This window comes from Vigna radiata, chromosome 6, assembly GCF_000741045.1.
Source record: "Vigna radiata var. radiata cultivar VC1973A chromosome 6, Vradiata_ver6, whole genome shotgun sequence".
Classification (NCBI taxonomy): domain Eukaryota; kingdom Viridiplantae; phylum Streptophyta; class Magnoliopsida; order Fabales; family Fabaceae; genus Vigna; species Vigna radiata.
Window position 1 is genome coordinate 4085950 of NC_028356.1, and position 13118 is coordinate 4099067.

The window sequence follows — 13118 nt, forward strand, 5'->3', positions numbered from 1 at the left end:
TACTTATAAACAACTTTACTTTATCATCGAATTATAAACTATAATATATAATTAATTAAGATATAACAAATCATAATTAATTATATCTTAATTATAATTAACTGTAATTTAAACTTAAATCATAATAATTCATAATCAATTATATTTTAATTATAATGAGAAAAAATGAGTAAATATCTTATAATCATAATTAATTATATCTTAATTATAATTAAAATTTAAATTATAATTAATTATATCTTAATTATATCTTAATTTATCATTTTTTTTATCATTAATTGATTATAACGTAATTAATTACATTGAAAATGTAATCGATTATCAATGTATTTTCTAACTATATAAAACATTACGTTATAATCAATTATAAATATAAAAAAAAATTGTAAGGGATATACAATTTCACCTTAATAACATGACTTATCTAAATAAGTTAGTAGTAAACTAGAAGTTGATTCTCATATAGTGAATGTGTATTCTTGCCTAACGAAAGATTAATTTTTGAAAGTGATTATTTAGTCATGAATAAAAGAAAGAACGAGAGTTCTGGTGTGTGGAAACATAGAGAAACTTGGAATTCGGTTAGAGGCGATGATAGGACATCAAGACTCTGTCCAATCATCAATTTCCATCAAACTTGTATGTTTTAGATGTATAGGAGTAATTAAACTCCCATTTTATTAGGATTGGATGTAATGAACTCAACTTGATGTAAATTTTCTTGTGCAATATAATCTCTGTTATGTTCTATTTGGAATAGTATTGTCTATGTCGGAATATCATGCTTTTGAATGTATCTAATCATCGAAAAATGAATTGGAACATAAACATAGATAGAGCAACCAAGAGGATTGGTTCTAGGAATGGATTTAATCTCTCTTGGTCATTCCAGACATATGATTTTAATGCAAATCATATGTTAATTTGACTAAATAATTAGTAATTTAGCATATAGATTTAGAACTTGTTCCAAAGGAATTAATACTACTATGCTTTTAATGTGAATGTTTGAATGAAATAGAAATATTGTAGAGTTTTTGGATCATTTGTTTCATGAAATCCAATGACGAAACTTTTACTGAATCATTTTGCTAAACTTATAAATTTTTTTTGTCATAAATGTGTTTTACTTTGCTATGAATCAATCCATACTTTTATCAAAGCTTTAATTAGTAAAAAACTATAATTAAACGAACAAGCACAAATTTATTGGAAAAAATGATAATTGGAGTTCCATTTTACTACTTATAACAAATTGGTTCACTTGTGAAAGTTAAAACTAAATCTTTCATTAATTGGGGTCAAAAGTAATGTAACTTAGCTATATGTGATTTTATTTGTGCAATATAATTTTCTTTCATGACTCTAATGTTCTTTCTTTACTGGCATCTGCAAGATAGAATATCTATATTAGTGGTATCTAAACATTAAAAGATACTTTAAAATTTAGACAAGGATGAAACAACTCAGAGGTTTGGTTATAAACAATCTATTGGTCAATAAAAACCTTTTCTTTGTGTTAAAAAAACTAAGGGATGATTATTTAAGAAATTAGAAGTTACGAAAGTGCTTAAGTTATTTTAGAAATATATTATGTAGATTATTATATTGAGTTTAGTTCATAAATTCCAACTCCTATGAATTCCAACTTCTAATATTTTTTTGTACATATTACTTGTATAGAAGTGTATTTAATATTAACCGGACAAATTTTATTAAGAAAAGAAAATAGTTTTATTCTTCTGTAATTTCTTTTTCTAGGAATTATATGATGGGAAGAAAGAACTCTGTCAAAATTAGGAGTAACGCTATATGTGCTCTACTGTCTCTGCCAAATTAAAACAAGGACAATGATATTTTGACAACATTTTTTGACAATTTTTTTGATGTCATCATTTTATTGATCTATTTAAATTTATATTTAAAAAATATTTAAAATGGATCAATCACAAACTGTCATGTATGCTTTGTGAAAGAGTTGTTAAAAAAATATTGTTAAAAGAAGTTTTTCCTTAAAACAATTATTGGTAGATATTGTATTGATGGTTGGATTTTTTTATTAAGATGATTAGATTACATAGTATTTGGATTTTTCATAGAACAATTGTTCTTAGATATTATGTTGATGGTTAGATTTTTTTATTAAAATGATTGAATTATATAGTATTTGGATTTCTTACATTGTTAAACTTAGATATAAACATTATAATAACAATTATTTGCTTGTTTGATATTCTTAATTATCTGTTATAATTTCTCTATATTTGTCGTTGCAATATCTATTTTGAACTAAGTATTGTACAGAAAATCAATTTAACTAAAAATACATTACCTACAGATCAATTCAATAAGTAATTATTTACAAACCAAACCAAATCCATAGGATGTATACATATAATTTATGAGCAATATATACGTAAATAAAATCTGTAAATAATTGTTATTTATAAAAGATTTACCTACAATTTTTTTTACTGTAGATAAATTATAATTTTCGATTTGATTATTATCTACAAATTTGATGGTAAATAATTGTAATTTGTTTTTTCTAATAATGCATTTTTTTTAATTTTACCTTTTAATAACTACATTTTAAAATTCAAATAGTTACTCGTAATATTTTGTTTTTAATTTTATTCTTTTAATAATTACTTTTTTAATTCAAATATTTATTTATAATAAAAAATTGTCATAAAGTTATACAAAATATTTATTTTTAATAAAAATTATTTTATAATTTAATAAAATTTTCCTAAAAAAGACACACGTATGTTTTCACTAGTAATATAATAATATATTAAAATTTAAATTTTATATATATATATATATATATAATTAAAATATTATTGTTTTAAATTGTAATATAAATATGTTTTACTTTTATCAAAATATCACCACTCAAGAAATAAAGCATTACGTTCATAATTGTGTATGTTGGCAGGGTATAGCTATCATCTCCCGCAATCCTGATTCTATTTTTGGAATGGACATTCATTTCATTTTTCTTTTCTTTTTTTTCTGCGACTGTGTCAAAGTGGAAAACAGACAATAAATAAATAGTTATATTACGTGATTAAATTTATTATTATATAAATATAAATAATAATACAATAAAGAGATATTTGTTATTTTATTAATAACATAACTTTTAAAAATTTATTTTAAAATTGAAAGGAGTACAGATATCATTTGAAAAAAAAATTAAGAGCAATGGACACAACTTTCTTTTATTAATTGTTGTCATAATTTAATCTAAATAACATTGAAATCAATACAATTAAAAGAAGAATAAAATAAAATTTTAAAGATTAAAATTAAAATGTTAATCTAAAAAATTGTTACATTGTCATCCAGTTAAGAGTAATTTTACTGATATTTGATTAAAATTAAAATTTAATTAATTTAGCTTAATTTAATTATACCTAAATAATTTAATTTGATTATAATTAAAATTTTGAATTTAATTATATTTAATTTAATTAATAGTTTTTTTTTTCTCGTATACAGACTTTATATTTGACAAATTTCAAGTACATATATTTTTTATGTAAATATTTATATATTTTAATTTCGTAATTTTCATCAAAATACAAGTATTTTAATTAAAAAGTTGCCTGAGCTATAAATAAAAATATTCACAAGAATAACCGCTAACACGTTATAATTTTATGATAACTTTTTAATATAAAATAAATTGATAAACTCATTAAACTTTGATATCAATGAGTATGTATGGGTAGATATGTTATTTTCATATATCTTGTTTAATCTTCTTCACTTGTAACTTTTTAAAAGCAAATAATCAATATTTTTATTTTCCCTGATTAAACCTTAAAGTTTATCATGTTTCCAAATAACACTATCAACTTCACTTTTATTCCAATATTGATCTTTAAGCTTTACTTATTTTGAAAATCGTCACTTAATTAATTTTATCTTAATTAATCCTTAAAATTCACCCCTTTTTAAATAGTCTCTCATATAGAATTGGTTTAAACTCTAAATCATTTTATTTTAAAACCTAGTTGTTTTATTTATTTTTCACAGAAAATTTTCTACATTAAAAATATAATTAATTTTATAAATAATCACTCAATATAAATTTTATTACTTTTATTTTATCCCCTGACTCTTTTTCTTCCCGAAACTGTAACATCCCACTAAATATATATAACCGAAGTTATAATTTATTTTAGGACTTAACATGAATTATAAGTGAGAACAGTGATCAATAAGCATAGGTGGATGAAGGAAGTAGAAATAACACTGAAATTTTAAAACTGTACAACAGTGAAGGTTGAATATAGATTTTAGAAGTTCGACCGAACGGTTTTACAAAACATTAACCGGACGGCTCACTAACTAAGTAAGTAAAGGAAACTATACTAAGGACCGGACGGTCTAACAGAATGAGAGACTGAGTAACACAAGAAGGTCGGATGGTTGGTCGGATGGTCCGGCAAGGAATAAGACTGAATACCAAAGACTGCATTATAACCAATAGTGACCGGATGGTCCGGCAAGGAATAAGACCGGACACCAAAGGATGGACTATAAGTGATAGTCATCCGGACGGTCTGGCAAAGAATGAGACCGGACACTAAAGGATGGATTATAAGTGATAGTCAACCGGACGGTTTGGCAAGGAATGTTATAAACCGAAAGCTTTTAAGAATTTATGTACTGGTATAAGACCAAGCACTAACATGGTCGAAGGCTAGTCTATGACCGAACACTTTTTAAACCGAACGGACTAAGCAACGAGAAACTCTTTCAGCAATCAAGGAACTTTAATCAAATGAAACCGGACGTTTTAATAAATAAAGACTCACTAGACCGAACAATCATTAAGTGACCAGACGGTTTTAAAAGGAAGGATATTAAATTCAAATGCTTCATAAACTAAGTGTTAGCCTAAGGCCGAACACTTGTAAGACCGAACGCTTGGTTTATGACCGGCGTCCTTAAATAATTATCAACAATACATTAATTGAGATGAACTGAATTTAGAAACTCACTATGCCGATCAGTCCGAATGGACCAGACGGTAAAGGGAGGACCGAACGTTCCTAATGACCTTCGATCACAGATTCATATTTTCTCTAAGTTTCATACATTCATACCAAGTACAGAATTTAAAACTCATACATATCATACAATTCATACAGCAGCATATCATATTTTATCATACCATTTAAATCATACAATCATACAATAATTTCATACAATCCAAACCATACAAAGAAATTATAATTAAATCTTATAAGCTTCCCTTACCTCTAATTCCAGCTAGTACGTCTAAGGTAGGTTGGCAGCAACTATTTCTTCTAAGGTTTCCAAAGTCTAGAGTCAAATACAAAAATAGGTTTAGAGGAATGGTTCCACAGGTACATGCAATGCTTCACTGTGCCTGCATGCAAGAAGACTAAGGAACATTCAAGGGTTCGGACACTTACCAGTTCCGAATGTAAATTTGGTTGGAGCAGGTTGAAGGTCTTGGTGCCGGGAGTAATAAGTCTGAAAGGAAATAAGTGATCGGAGAAGGAATGGTGGTTAGAAATCTAGAGAGAAGGTTGGGAAGTTTAGAGAGAAAGAGGAGGATTTGAGTTTTCAGAAAGTTGAAGTTTTGAGGAAGAAGAAGGTTTGCATGGGAAAAGTGGCGTCAGGTTTCACTCTTACCTTAAATACTGCCTCCACTAAGAACGTTCGGCCCACTCCCAGCTTGCCACCTGACTTCCACTTTCTGGAAGTTCACATTCCTTCTGCTGCCACACGGGTCACAGGGAAACGGAATTAATTACTGGCACAGTTGGTCTCCCACTCACCAGGGAAAAGGGGACGGCTTGACAAGTGTACCCCACTAAGGAGGGATATTAAATGGGGTGTGACAGAAACTATATCTTAATATTTAAATAAATGAACTATAAAAAAATAATTAAATGATGATTTATATTGCCAAAAAAAAATGATAAACTCAAGGACTAATTTGAATTATATTAAATGTTCATGATGTCTCCATTAAATAACATCAAATAATTTATTAATTAACAACTTTTATTTGAGTTTTTCTTTCATTTTTTTCTCTCTAACTATGTTATTTCATTAGGTTTGTTTCCACTGTGAAAACAATAACGTACGAAGTTCGCATACCCATGAGAGCCTCCTTGCCGCACATAATTAAAAGACCATATTCAACTTACATGTTGGACTTAACTTCAGACATTTCATTCAATTTTTATGTGCTAAGAGAAACAAATTAGAGTAAAGAAGACGATTGGTATATTCTGGCAATATTCAACGTCTTCCCATTAAGAACAAAGTTTTCAAATTATGCACAGCAGAAATGTTCCTTTCAGTCAGACTCACAGCTTATCTTGTTCGGTGGCTCCAACTGGTCAAGTGGTCAAATCAAAACAAAGAGACAACAAGTTCAGAAAATGATATCTTCCTTCTTTTTTTGGATTTTTACTAATAATTTTCTTCCAGTTGTAATTTTCAACGGCATCCAATTAAGAATCGTGTATAAAATGAAGAAACTGTAGCTATTAACTCAGCCCACGCTTGAAAAATCACATCAAAAATATAAAACCACGTCATAAAAAATATGAATTATTTTTCACATCCTTTTGAGGGGTAACTTGTAAGCTATAGGTTCCAATCAGTTATAGATGAAGGTAAATTTTTTAGGTACCATACACAATAATATCATCGCAGATCTTCTGTTAATTAAATACTTGTAATATATCTGAACAAGGAGTTCACAAGTTTTTATAAAAAGATAGAATAACAAAATTTACAGATTTATTTGCTTGTTCCATCTTCTAGGAAACCACGTTTTGAAACACTATAGTACAATTTAAGGGAAAATGCAAGGAAGATTGGCTTCGCCTCCACCCAGATGAGTCCAACGATCCAAAAAGTAGACAATTCAACCACGCAAATGACCATGTCGCATAGATTGTACTAAGAAAGCATGCATCTCATGATTCATGAGGCATACAGTAGAATTCTTTATATGTCCTCTTGTCTTCACTGAACTCTTTGAATCACTATAAATGCCACGCACCTAGCACCCCAATATGCACAAACAAACACATATACATCGAGATTACTTATTAGAACAAAAGAAAGAGAAGGCGCGAGAGATGGAGAAGTTTCCCGTGATCAACTTGGCGAATATCAATGGTGAGGAGAAGAAGGCTACCCTAGAGCAGATCGAAGATGCTTGCCAAAGCTGGGGATTTTTTGAGGTACCGACCAACTTCCTCGTAAAACCTGTCATATAAGTCTATATACATTTGCAAGCTAAGGTTTTGTTGATGTTGTTCATTTTAACTGTGCTAACTAAGATGCTTTCGTGATTGTAGTTGGTGAATCACGGAATACCCCACGAACTTCTTGATAGGGTGGAAAGGTTAACAAAAGAGCATTATAGGAAATGCATGGAGAAGAGGTTCAACGAGGCTGTGGGAAGCAAGGGGTTAGAGTGTGTCCAAGACGAATTGAAGGACATGGACTGGGAGAGCACCTTCTTCTTGCGCCATCTTCCAACGTCCAACATCTCTGAAATCCCTGATCTCACACAAGAGTACAGGTAAACAAATTGAAAACTAAGAGATGCACGTATATGCATGAATCCTGACATATATTGCTCGTAATGTGACACATATATATCACCGTGTGCACTTGTCATGTCTTAACTGGAGGATGTGATGATGTAGGAATGCAATGAAGGAATTTGCAGAGAAATTGGAGAAACTGGCAGAGGAGTTGCTAGATATGCTGTGTGAAAATCTTGGATTGGAGAAGGGGTACTTGAAGAGGGCGTTTCATGGATCAAGAGGTCCTAATTTTGGGACAAAGGTAGCAAACTACCCTGCGTGTCCAAAGCCAGAATTGGTGAAGGGTCTTCGTGCCCATACAGATGCGGGTGGGATAATCCTTCTCTTGCAAGACGACAAGGTGAGTGGCCTTCAGCTTCTCAAAGATGGGCAATGGGTGGATGTGCCTCCCATGCGCCATTCCATTGTTGTTAACCTCGGCGACCAGATTGAGGTATGCTAACTAAAAACGTTTCTTGTTTATTAATTGTGTAATGTATTGTAGTTGTAGTAATTGTGATGCAACATTTGACAGGTAATAAGCAATGGGAAATACAAGAGTGTGGAGCATCGTGTGATTGCTCGAAGTGATGGAACGAGAATGTCGGTGGCGTCATTCTACAACCCTGGCAGTGATGCTGTTATCTACCCAGCACCACCATTGTTGGAGAGAGAGGCAAAGGAGACAGAGGTTGTGTACCCTAAATTTGTGTTCGAGGATTACATGAAGCTCTATGCTACCCTCAAGTTCCAACCAAAGGAGCCAAGATTTCAAGCCTTCAACGCTGTCAACTCTTCTTAGCTTCCTTCCAACTCCCTCCCACCTTCATTATAAGTCTATAGCAACACAATATTTTACAAGAAGAATTTTTATTTATTTAAAATAAAAAAGGATAAAAACTGAAATACTGCAAGACATTCTTATTATAATAGTTGATTTGTTTACTTTCTTTATAATATACTAGTAACTATTCTTTGTTGGGTATAGTTGATTTCTAGTATTATTTATGTACCCCATTATTTTGGACAATAAAAGCGAAGTTTCAAGTTGGCTACCAAAATGGATTAAGGCTTAATATTATTGTATGTAATAAAGATGGCATAAAAGTAGAGAGTATTGAGCACAACATTAAATTTAAAGTTGAAGTCAGGATGATTGAGGCAGTACACCGAGAATGTCTATAAATTTGTCTCTTTAATCGCAAACATAACATACCATCCAACACAAAGTGGCAACAATTGAAAAGCTGTATTTCGCAGCTGATAATAATAATATATGTTTACTGCACAATGCAGACACACCACACTCTATGCTTAAAGATGAAAGTTGCATGATGAAAAGCGAAAAGACATGAATCCAACACCACACTGATATGGTAGAATGTTCTCCTATAAATTTTGTCTGTGATCAGTTGCATTTGGCACCGTAGAAAAAATGGCTGCCAGAAGGTCAACGTAGAGTTGCACCTGATCCAGGGCAAAGAAAGTAACAGGAAAACAAGTAGCAATATAAATGGGCACTATGACCTTCCTGTATTTGTGATTGAACAGAAAAGAATGGCCAATACAGAAAGAAGCAAGCAATGAAATAATGGATAAGAAAAGAAAACTTAAGCCGAAAACAAGTTTGAGAGGCAATGATTTGCGGTATTCTCTGGGTAGCTTTCGAGAAGTGAGGACGGTAAGGAACATTATGAGTCCGGAGACTGAGAAGCAAAGTCCAAATAGCGAAGAAAAAAGAAATGCATCGAATGCAGGGTTTCCTTCAAAATGAGGCATACCATTGTCATCTATGCCACCAGGAACAGTGGTGGCAGTTGCAAAGGAAGCACCAGCAACAAGCGCAGTCACTACGGAGCAAGATTCAGATGTCTCCTTCAGCCACTCCCCACTCTCCTTCCTAAGATTATCATGTGTCTTCTTGAAGATTTCCCGCGGGGTTTGCTGGTCTTTATCACGCAAAAAGTAATAGTGTGGTGGTACGAGGCTTGAAACATACTGGTCCAAGGTAAAAATTAGAATCATCAACATCATCGTTCTTTCCTCAGCATTGAAAATAAAATATTATATATGAATTTGTTTGGGTACCTGAAACCATTTTGCGTCCCACACCATCTCTAAGGCAGAATAAGAAACTTGGGAATTCGTATCATCTGCTGGATCCTCTCCTGCCATGTGTAACATGGTCTTCCCATCCTTATTTATTGCCGTACATAAAGTTCTCCAAACTTCTAACTTCAAATTCTCTTTCAGACTTTCAATTACAATGGGTTTCCTATTCTTCGCAGCAACCAGTAATACATTCTCTCCCTGCGAGTTAGTTTCATGCAGGATACTTGGACGTCGACGAAGCATTTCATTCACCATTTCAACTATGCCATTTCTTGCTGCTTCTAAAAAAGGTGTTTCCTTTTCATCAATCATCTTAGGCTTTGATTTGTTTACACCTTTCTTTTGCATCCTATTCTTCGCAGCAACCAGTAATACATTCTCTCCCTGCGAGTTAGTTTCATGCAGGATANTTGGACGTCGACGAAGCATTTCATTCACCATTTCAACTATGCCATTTCTTGCTGCTTCTAAAAAAGGTGTTTCCTTTTCATCAATCATCTTAGGCTTTGATTTGTTTACACCTTTCTTTTGCATTTTATCTTCTTTGCAATCCTTCTCTTCCTCTTCATCCTCTTCATCCTCTTCTTCCTTCTCTTCCTTTTCATTCTCTTCTTCCTTCTCTTCCTCTTCATCCTCTTCTTCCAACCACCTCGATTGACTGGTTTCTCCCGCTACCAAGTTGTTCTCTTAGAAATTTAAGTTGGACTTTCTTAGTTTGACACTCATAAATGGTCATATTTCAGTACATATATACTGATATAACTAAATGGTTCTGTTAGATTACTAAAAACGAGTTTAATGAATAGATTTTTAACTTTAGCAGAACCTAGTCCGGTTAACATAAGAATTTTTTATGTACCATTACTTCACTACAAGCAAATATTTAAATAGAAACCAATTTTAGAAAAAAAAATTAATTACTATATTAGCTAATTCAAATATTATTTTATAATAAAATTTATGTATCTAAAATAATGTTTATTATAAATATAATTAATTTGTAAATTAAAATTAAAATTTATCTTAAAATGGTAAGTGTGATTAAGATGGGTGTGATAAGGGAGATTAAGATAGTTTTGACATAAAATGGGAAGAAACGTAGTTAATAAGAAAAGTGTTATACAGATAGATAGATACCTTTATAAAAATTATACACATTATACATATCTGCATCAATTGCTATATTATAGGGTACACTCCCTCTTCCCGTCATTGCTTCATAAGGTCTTTTCAATAGTTGCTTCAAGAGTCTTGGACTCAATTGGTGCTTCTTTTTTGTCTCTTTTAGTTCATTTACTCCTTAAAAAGCAATGCAATGAAATCAACTTGTCCAAAATCAATAGTTAAAGTAGCTACCAATATATCAAGAAACAAGTAGAATATATACACACCTCCAATAGCTGCCCAAATAAGTGCAAATACATATTGGACAAACTGAAAAATAGTTTTATAGTTTGGGGGGAAACGCCCTTCCGGTTTTAAGTTTAACCGGTTGTTTTCTGGGTCAGGTTCCGAAAGCAGTTTTCCTGACCAAAACAAATATGTACTAGTAATCAATAATTAATGCATAATCACCATTGAACTCACAGTAGTAATAATTTAATAAGATTGTCATAGCATATGCTATAGAGGCAGAATATCAAATACTCGACTACTGTTATACAGTTTATGAACATTTTGACAAATTAACGACGAAACAAATTAAGGAAATAGAAAAGAAACGGGATGACACAAACACATTTACATACCGGATAAACTGAAGAAACCGTATAAACTAGTAAAGGCTGAAGTCAACACGGCGTAGTTCTGTGGACAACTTTCATGCAGAATCTTCTGAGGTTTCATCTCTCTTTTTAAAATCTCCACCATTTCCCTCTCAACATCATCAAATAGTTCTACGTGTACACCTTTAACAAGAAAAGTATAACTAAAACTTATCCATCACAAACTAACAAACTAACATGTATACGTTATAAAAAAAGTTGTTAAAAAAAATTGTTAAAAGAATATTTTTCTATATACATATATACATATTCTTCTATTTTAAGGAAACACTAACAATCGTGCAAGTCAAGTTAATTCATTTCTATTACAAGAAAAAGAAAAAAAAAAAAGTCCAGTAAGCATATTTTGTGTGAGTTTACTTACGCAGGTACTGGATTCGCTTCAACAATGAAAGATAGGTTGAACTGTAGAAGGCGGAAGGCTTAGTGGCAAGGACTTTGAGGGGAACCTCTCCATCTTTATTCATAACTGCACCAAGGAAATCATAATAATGCAATATTATGATTGCCAAATCTGCAGCATATGTAGCAATGCAGTGATGAGAGCGATTCAGCTTTGATATGCATATATAAAGGTAGAGAATGCATGTATGTATATATATATATATATATATATATATATATATATATATATATATATATATATATATATATATATATATATATATATATACCGAAATATTCATTCCTGATAGCACAATGAAGGATAGTGTCACCGTTGTTTCGAACAAGATCTTGCAAAGTAGCGCCGTGGTTTAAAATGTAAGAGAGATAGGCAAAGACCTGTGTCCTGCCGTTGGCAACAGCTCCAAAGAGAGGTGTCTCTCCATGTTTGTTTCTTCGACTCAATAAGTAAATCCTCTCTTTGTCAGTTCCTATGATCAACTCACATATCTTTGTGAAACCCCTGGAAGCAGCAACATGCAGAGCGCTATCCCCTCGATCGTTCCTCATTTCCAGAGCCTCCATAGTCTCGTGTCTGATAATGGCATTCACAAGCTTCTCAACCACTTCTTCTTCGTCCAAATCCACGGCCACGTGCAGTGCAGTGCCGACGAAATCGTCAATCATTGCCGTGTGACACTCTGGGAATTCATTGTACATCTCCTCAACCGCATGCCATTTCCCTTCCAATGTGAACTCCGCAAGACGGTTCGAGAACTCCTCAACATTTCCATAATTCATGATCGCACTCATCCTGCTTCAACTTGAGATTATCAGAATCATGTATACTGTTTAACATGGCAGGAGACATTGTACCACTGATATGCATCTTATATATGTGGTACCTAAGCAACTTGGTGCTTCAACTTCACATGATTTCCCACTTTTCTAGTTCACACGGGAAGTATAATTTCAGATAGTAATCAATAAGTATCTTTCATCATGGATGGACACCACTCTCAATCATCAAACTCTACCAAACACCAAACAAAAGAAAAAGAAATAAGCAGAAAAATATTTCTTGTCCATAGCTTCAGATAACTGTTATATACATGAGATGGCCAAGGTTAACAATCAACCAATGATGTGTTTGGAATTTTGTAACGAATTTCCTGAGAGCTTATAAAATTTGAGTGTAGTTAAAGAAAGAAAAAATAATGGTAAAGTTTTACATTAG

The 13118-nt window shown here is 31.8% G+C and overlaps 2 protein-coding genes across 4 annotated transcripts; one reads left to right on the forward strand and one right to left on the reverse strand.

The window, feature by feature from the left end:
- Positions 1-6923: 6923 nt before the first annotated feature.
- Positions 6924-8648, forward strand: LOC106765078 (1-aminocyclopropane-1-carboxylate oxidase). Its single transcript, XM_014649575.2, has 4 exons — positions 6924-7250; positions 7368-7594; positions 7722-8055; positions 8137-8648. Exons 1-4 carry the CDS (start codon positions 7080-7082, stop codon positions 8401-8403), a joined length of 999 nt encoding a protein of 332 aa, XP_014505061.2. The 5' UTR covers positions 6924-7079; the 3' UTR covers positions 8404-8648.
- A 109-nt stretch (positions 8649-8757) lies between these two features.
- Positions 8758-12692, reverse strand: LOC106763278. Of its 3 annotated transcripts, XM_022781947.1 has the most exons (8): positions 12172-12692; positions 11862-12011; positions 11462-11620; positions 11105-11239; positions 10851-11012; positions 10235-10399; positions 9690-10048; positions 8758-9599 (listed from the first exon to the last, which is right to left on the reverse strand). In XM_022781947.1, exons 1-8 carry the CDS (start codon positions 12680-12682, stop codon positions 8991-8993), a joined length of 2250 nt encoding a protein of 749 aa, XP_022637668.1. In that variant the 5' UTR covers positions 12683-12692; the 3' UTR covers positions 8758-8990. The 3 variants fall into 3 exon arrangements, with proteins under 3 accessions (XP_022637668.1, XP_022637666.1, XP_022637667.1); XM_022781945.1 differs by having other exon boundaries at positions 9690-10399; XM_022781946.1 differs by lacking the exon at positions 10851-11012 and having other exon boundaries at positions 9690-10399.
- Positions 12693-13118: the final 426 nt, after the last annotated feature.

Bases quoted from the DNA above. Each gene is read 5' to 3' on its own strand.
- LOC106765078 (XM_014649575.2), top strand. From the start codon at position 7,080: ATGCACAAACAAACACATATACATCGAGATTACTTATTAGAACAAAAG. The intron at 7,251-7,367 runs GTACCGACCAAC...TCGTGATTGTAG, and splicing joins AAAGCTGGGGATTTTTTGAG to TTGGTGAATCACGGAATACC. The intron at 7,595-7,721 runs GTAAACAAATTG...GTGATGATGTAG, and splicing joins GATCTCACACAAGAGTACAG to GAATGCAATGAAGGAATTTG.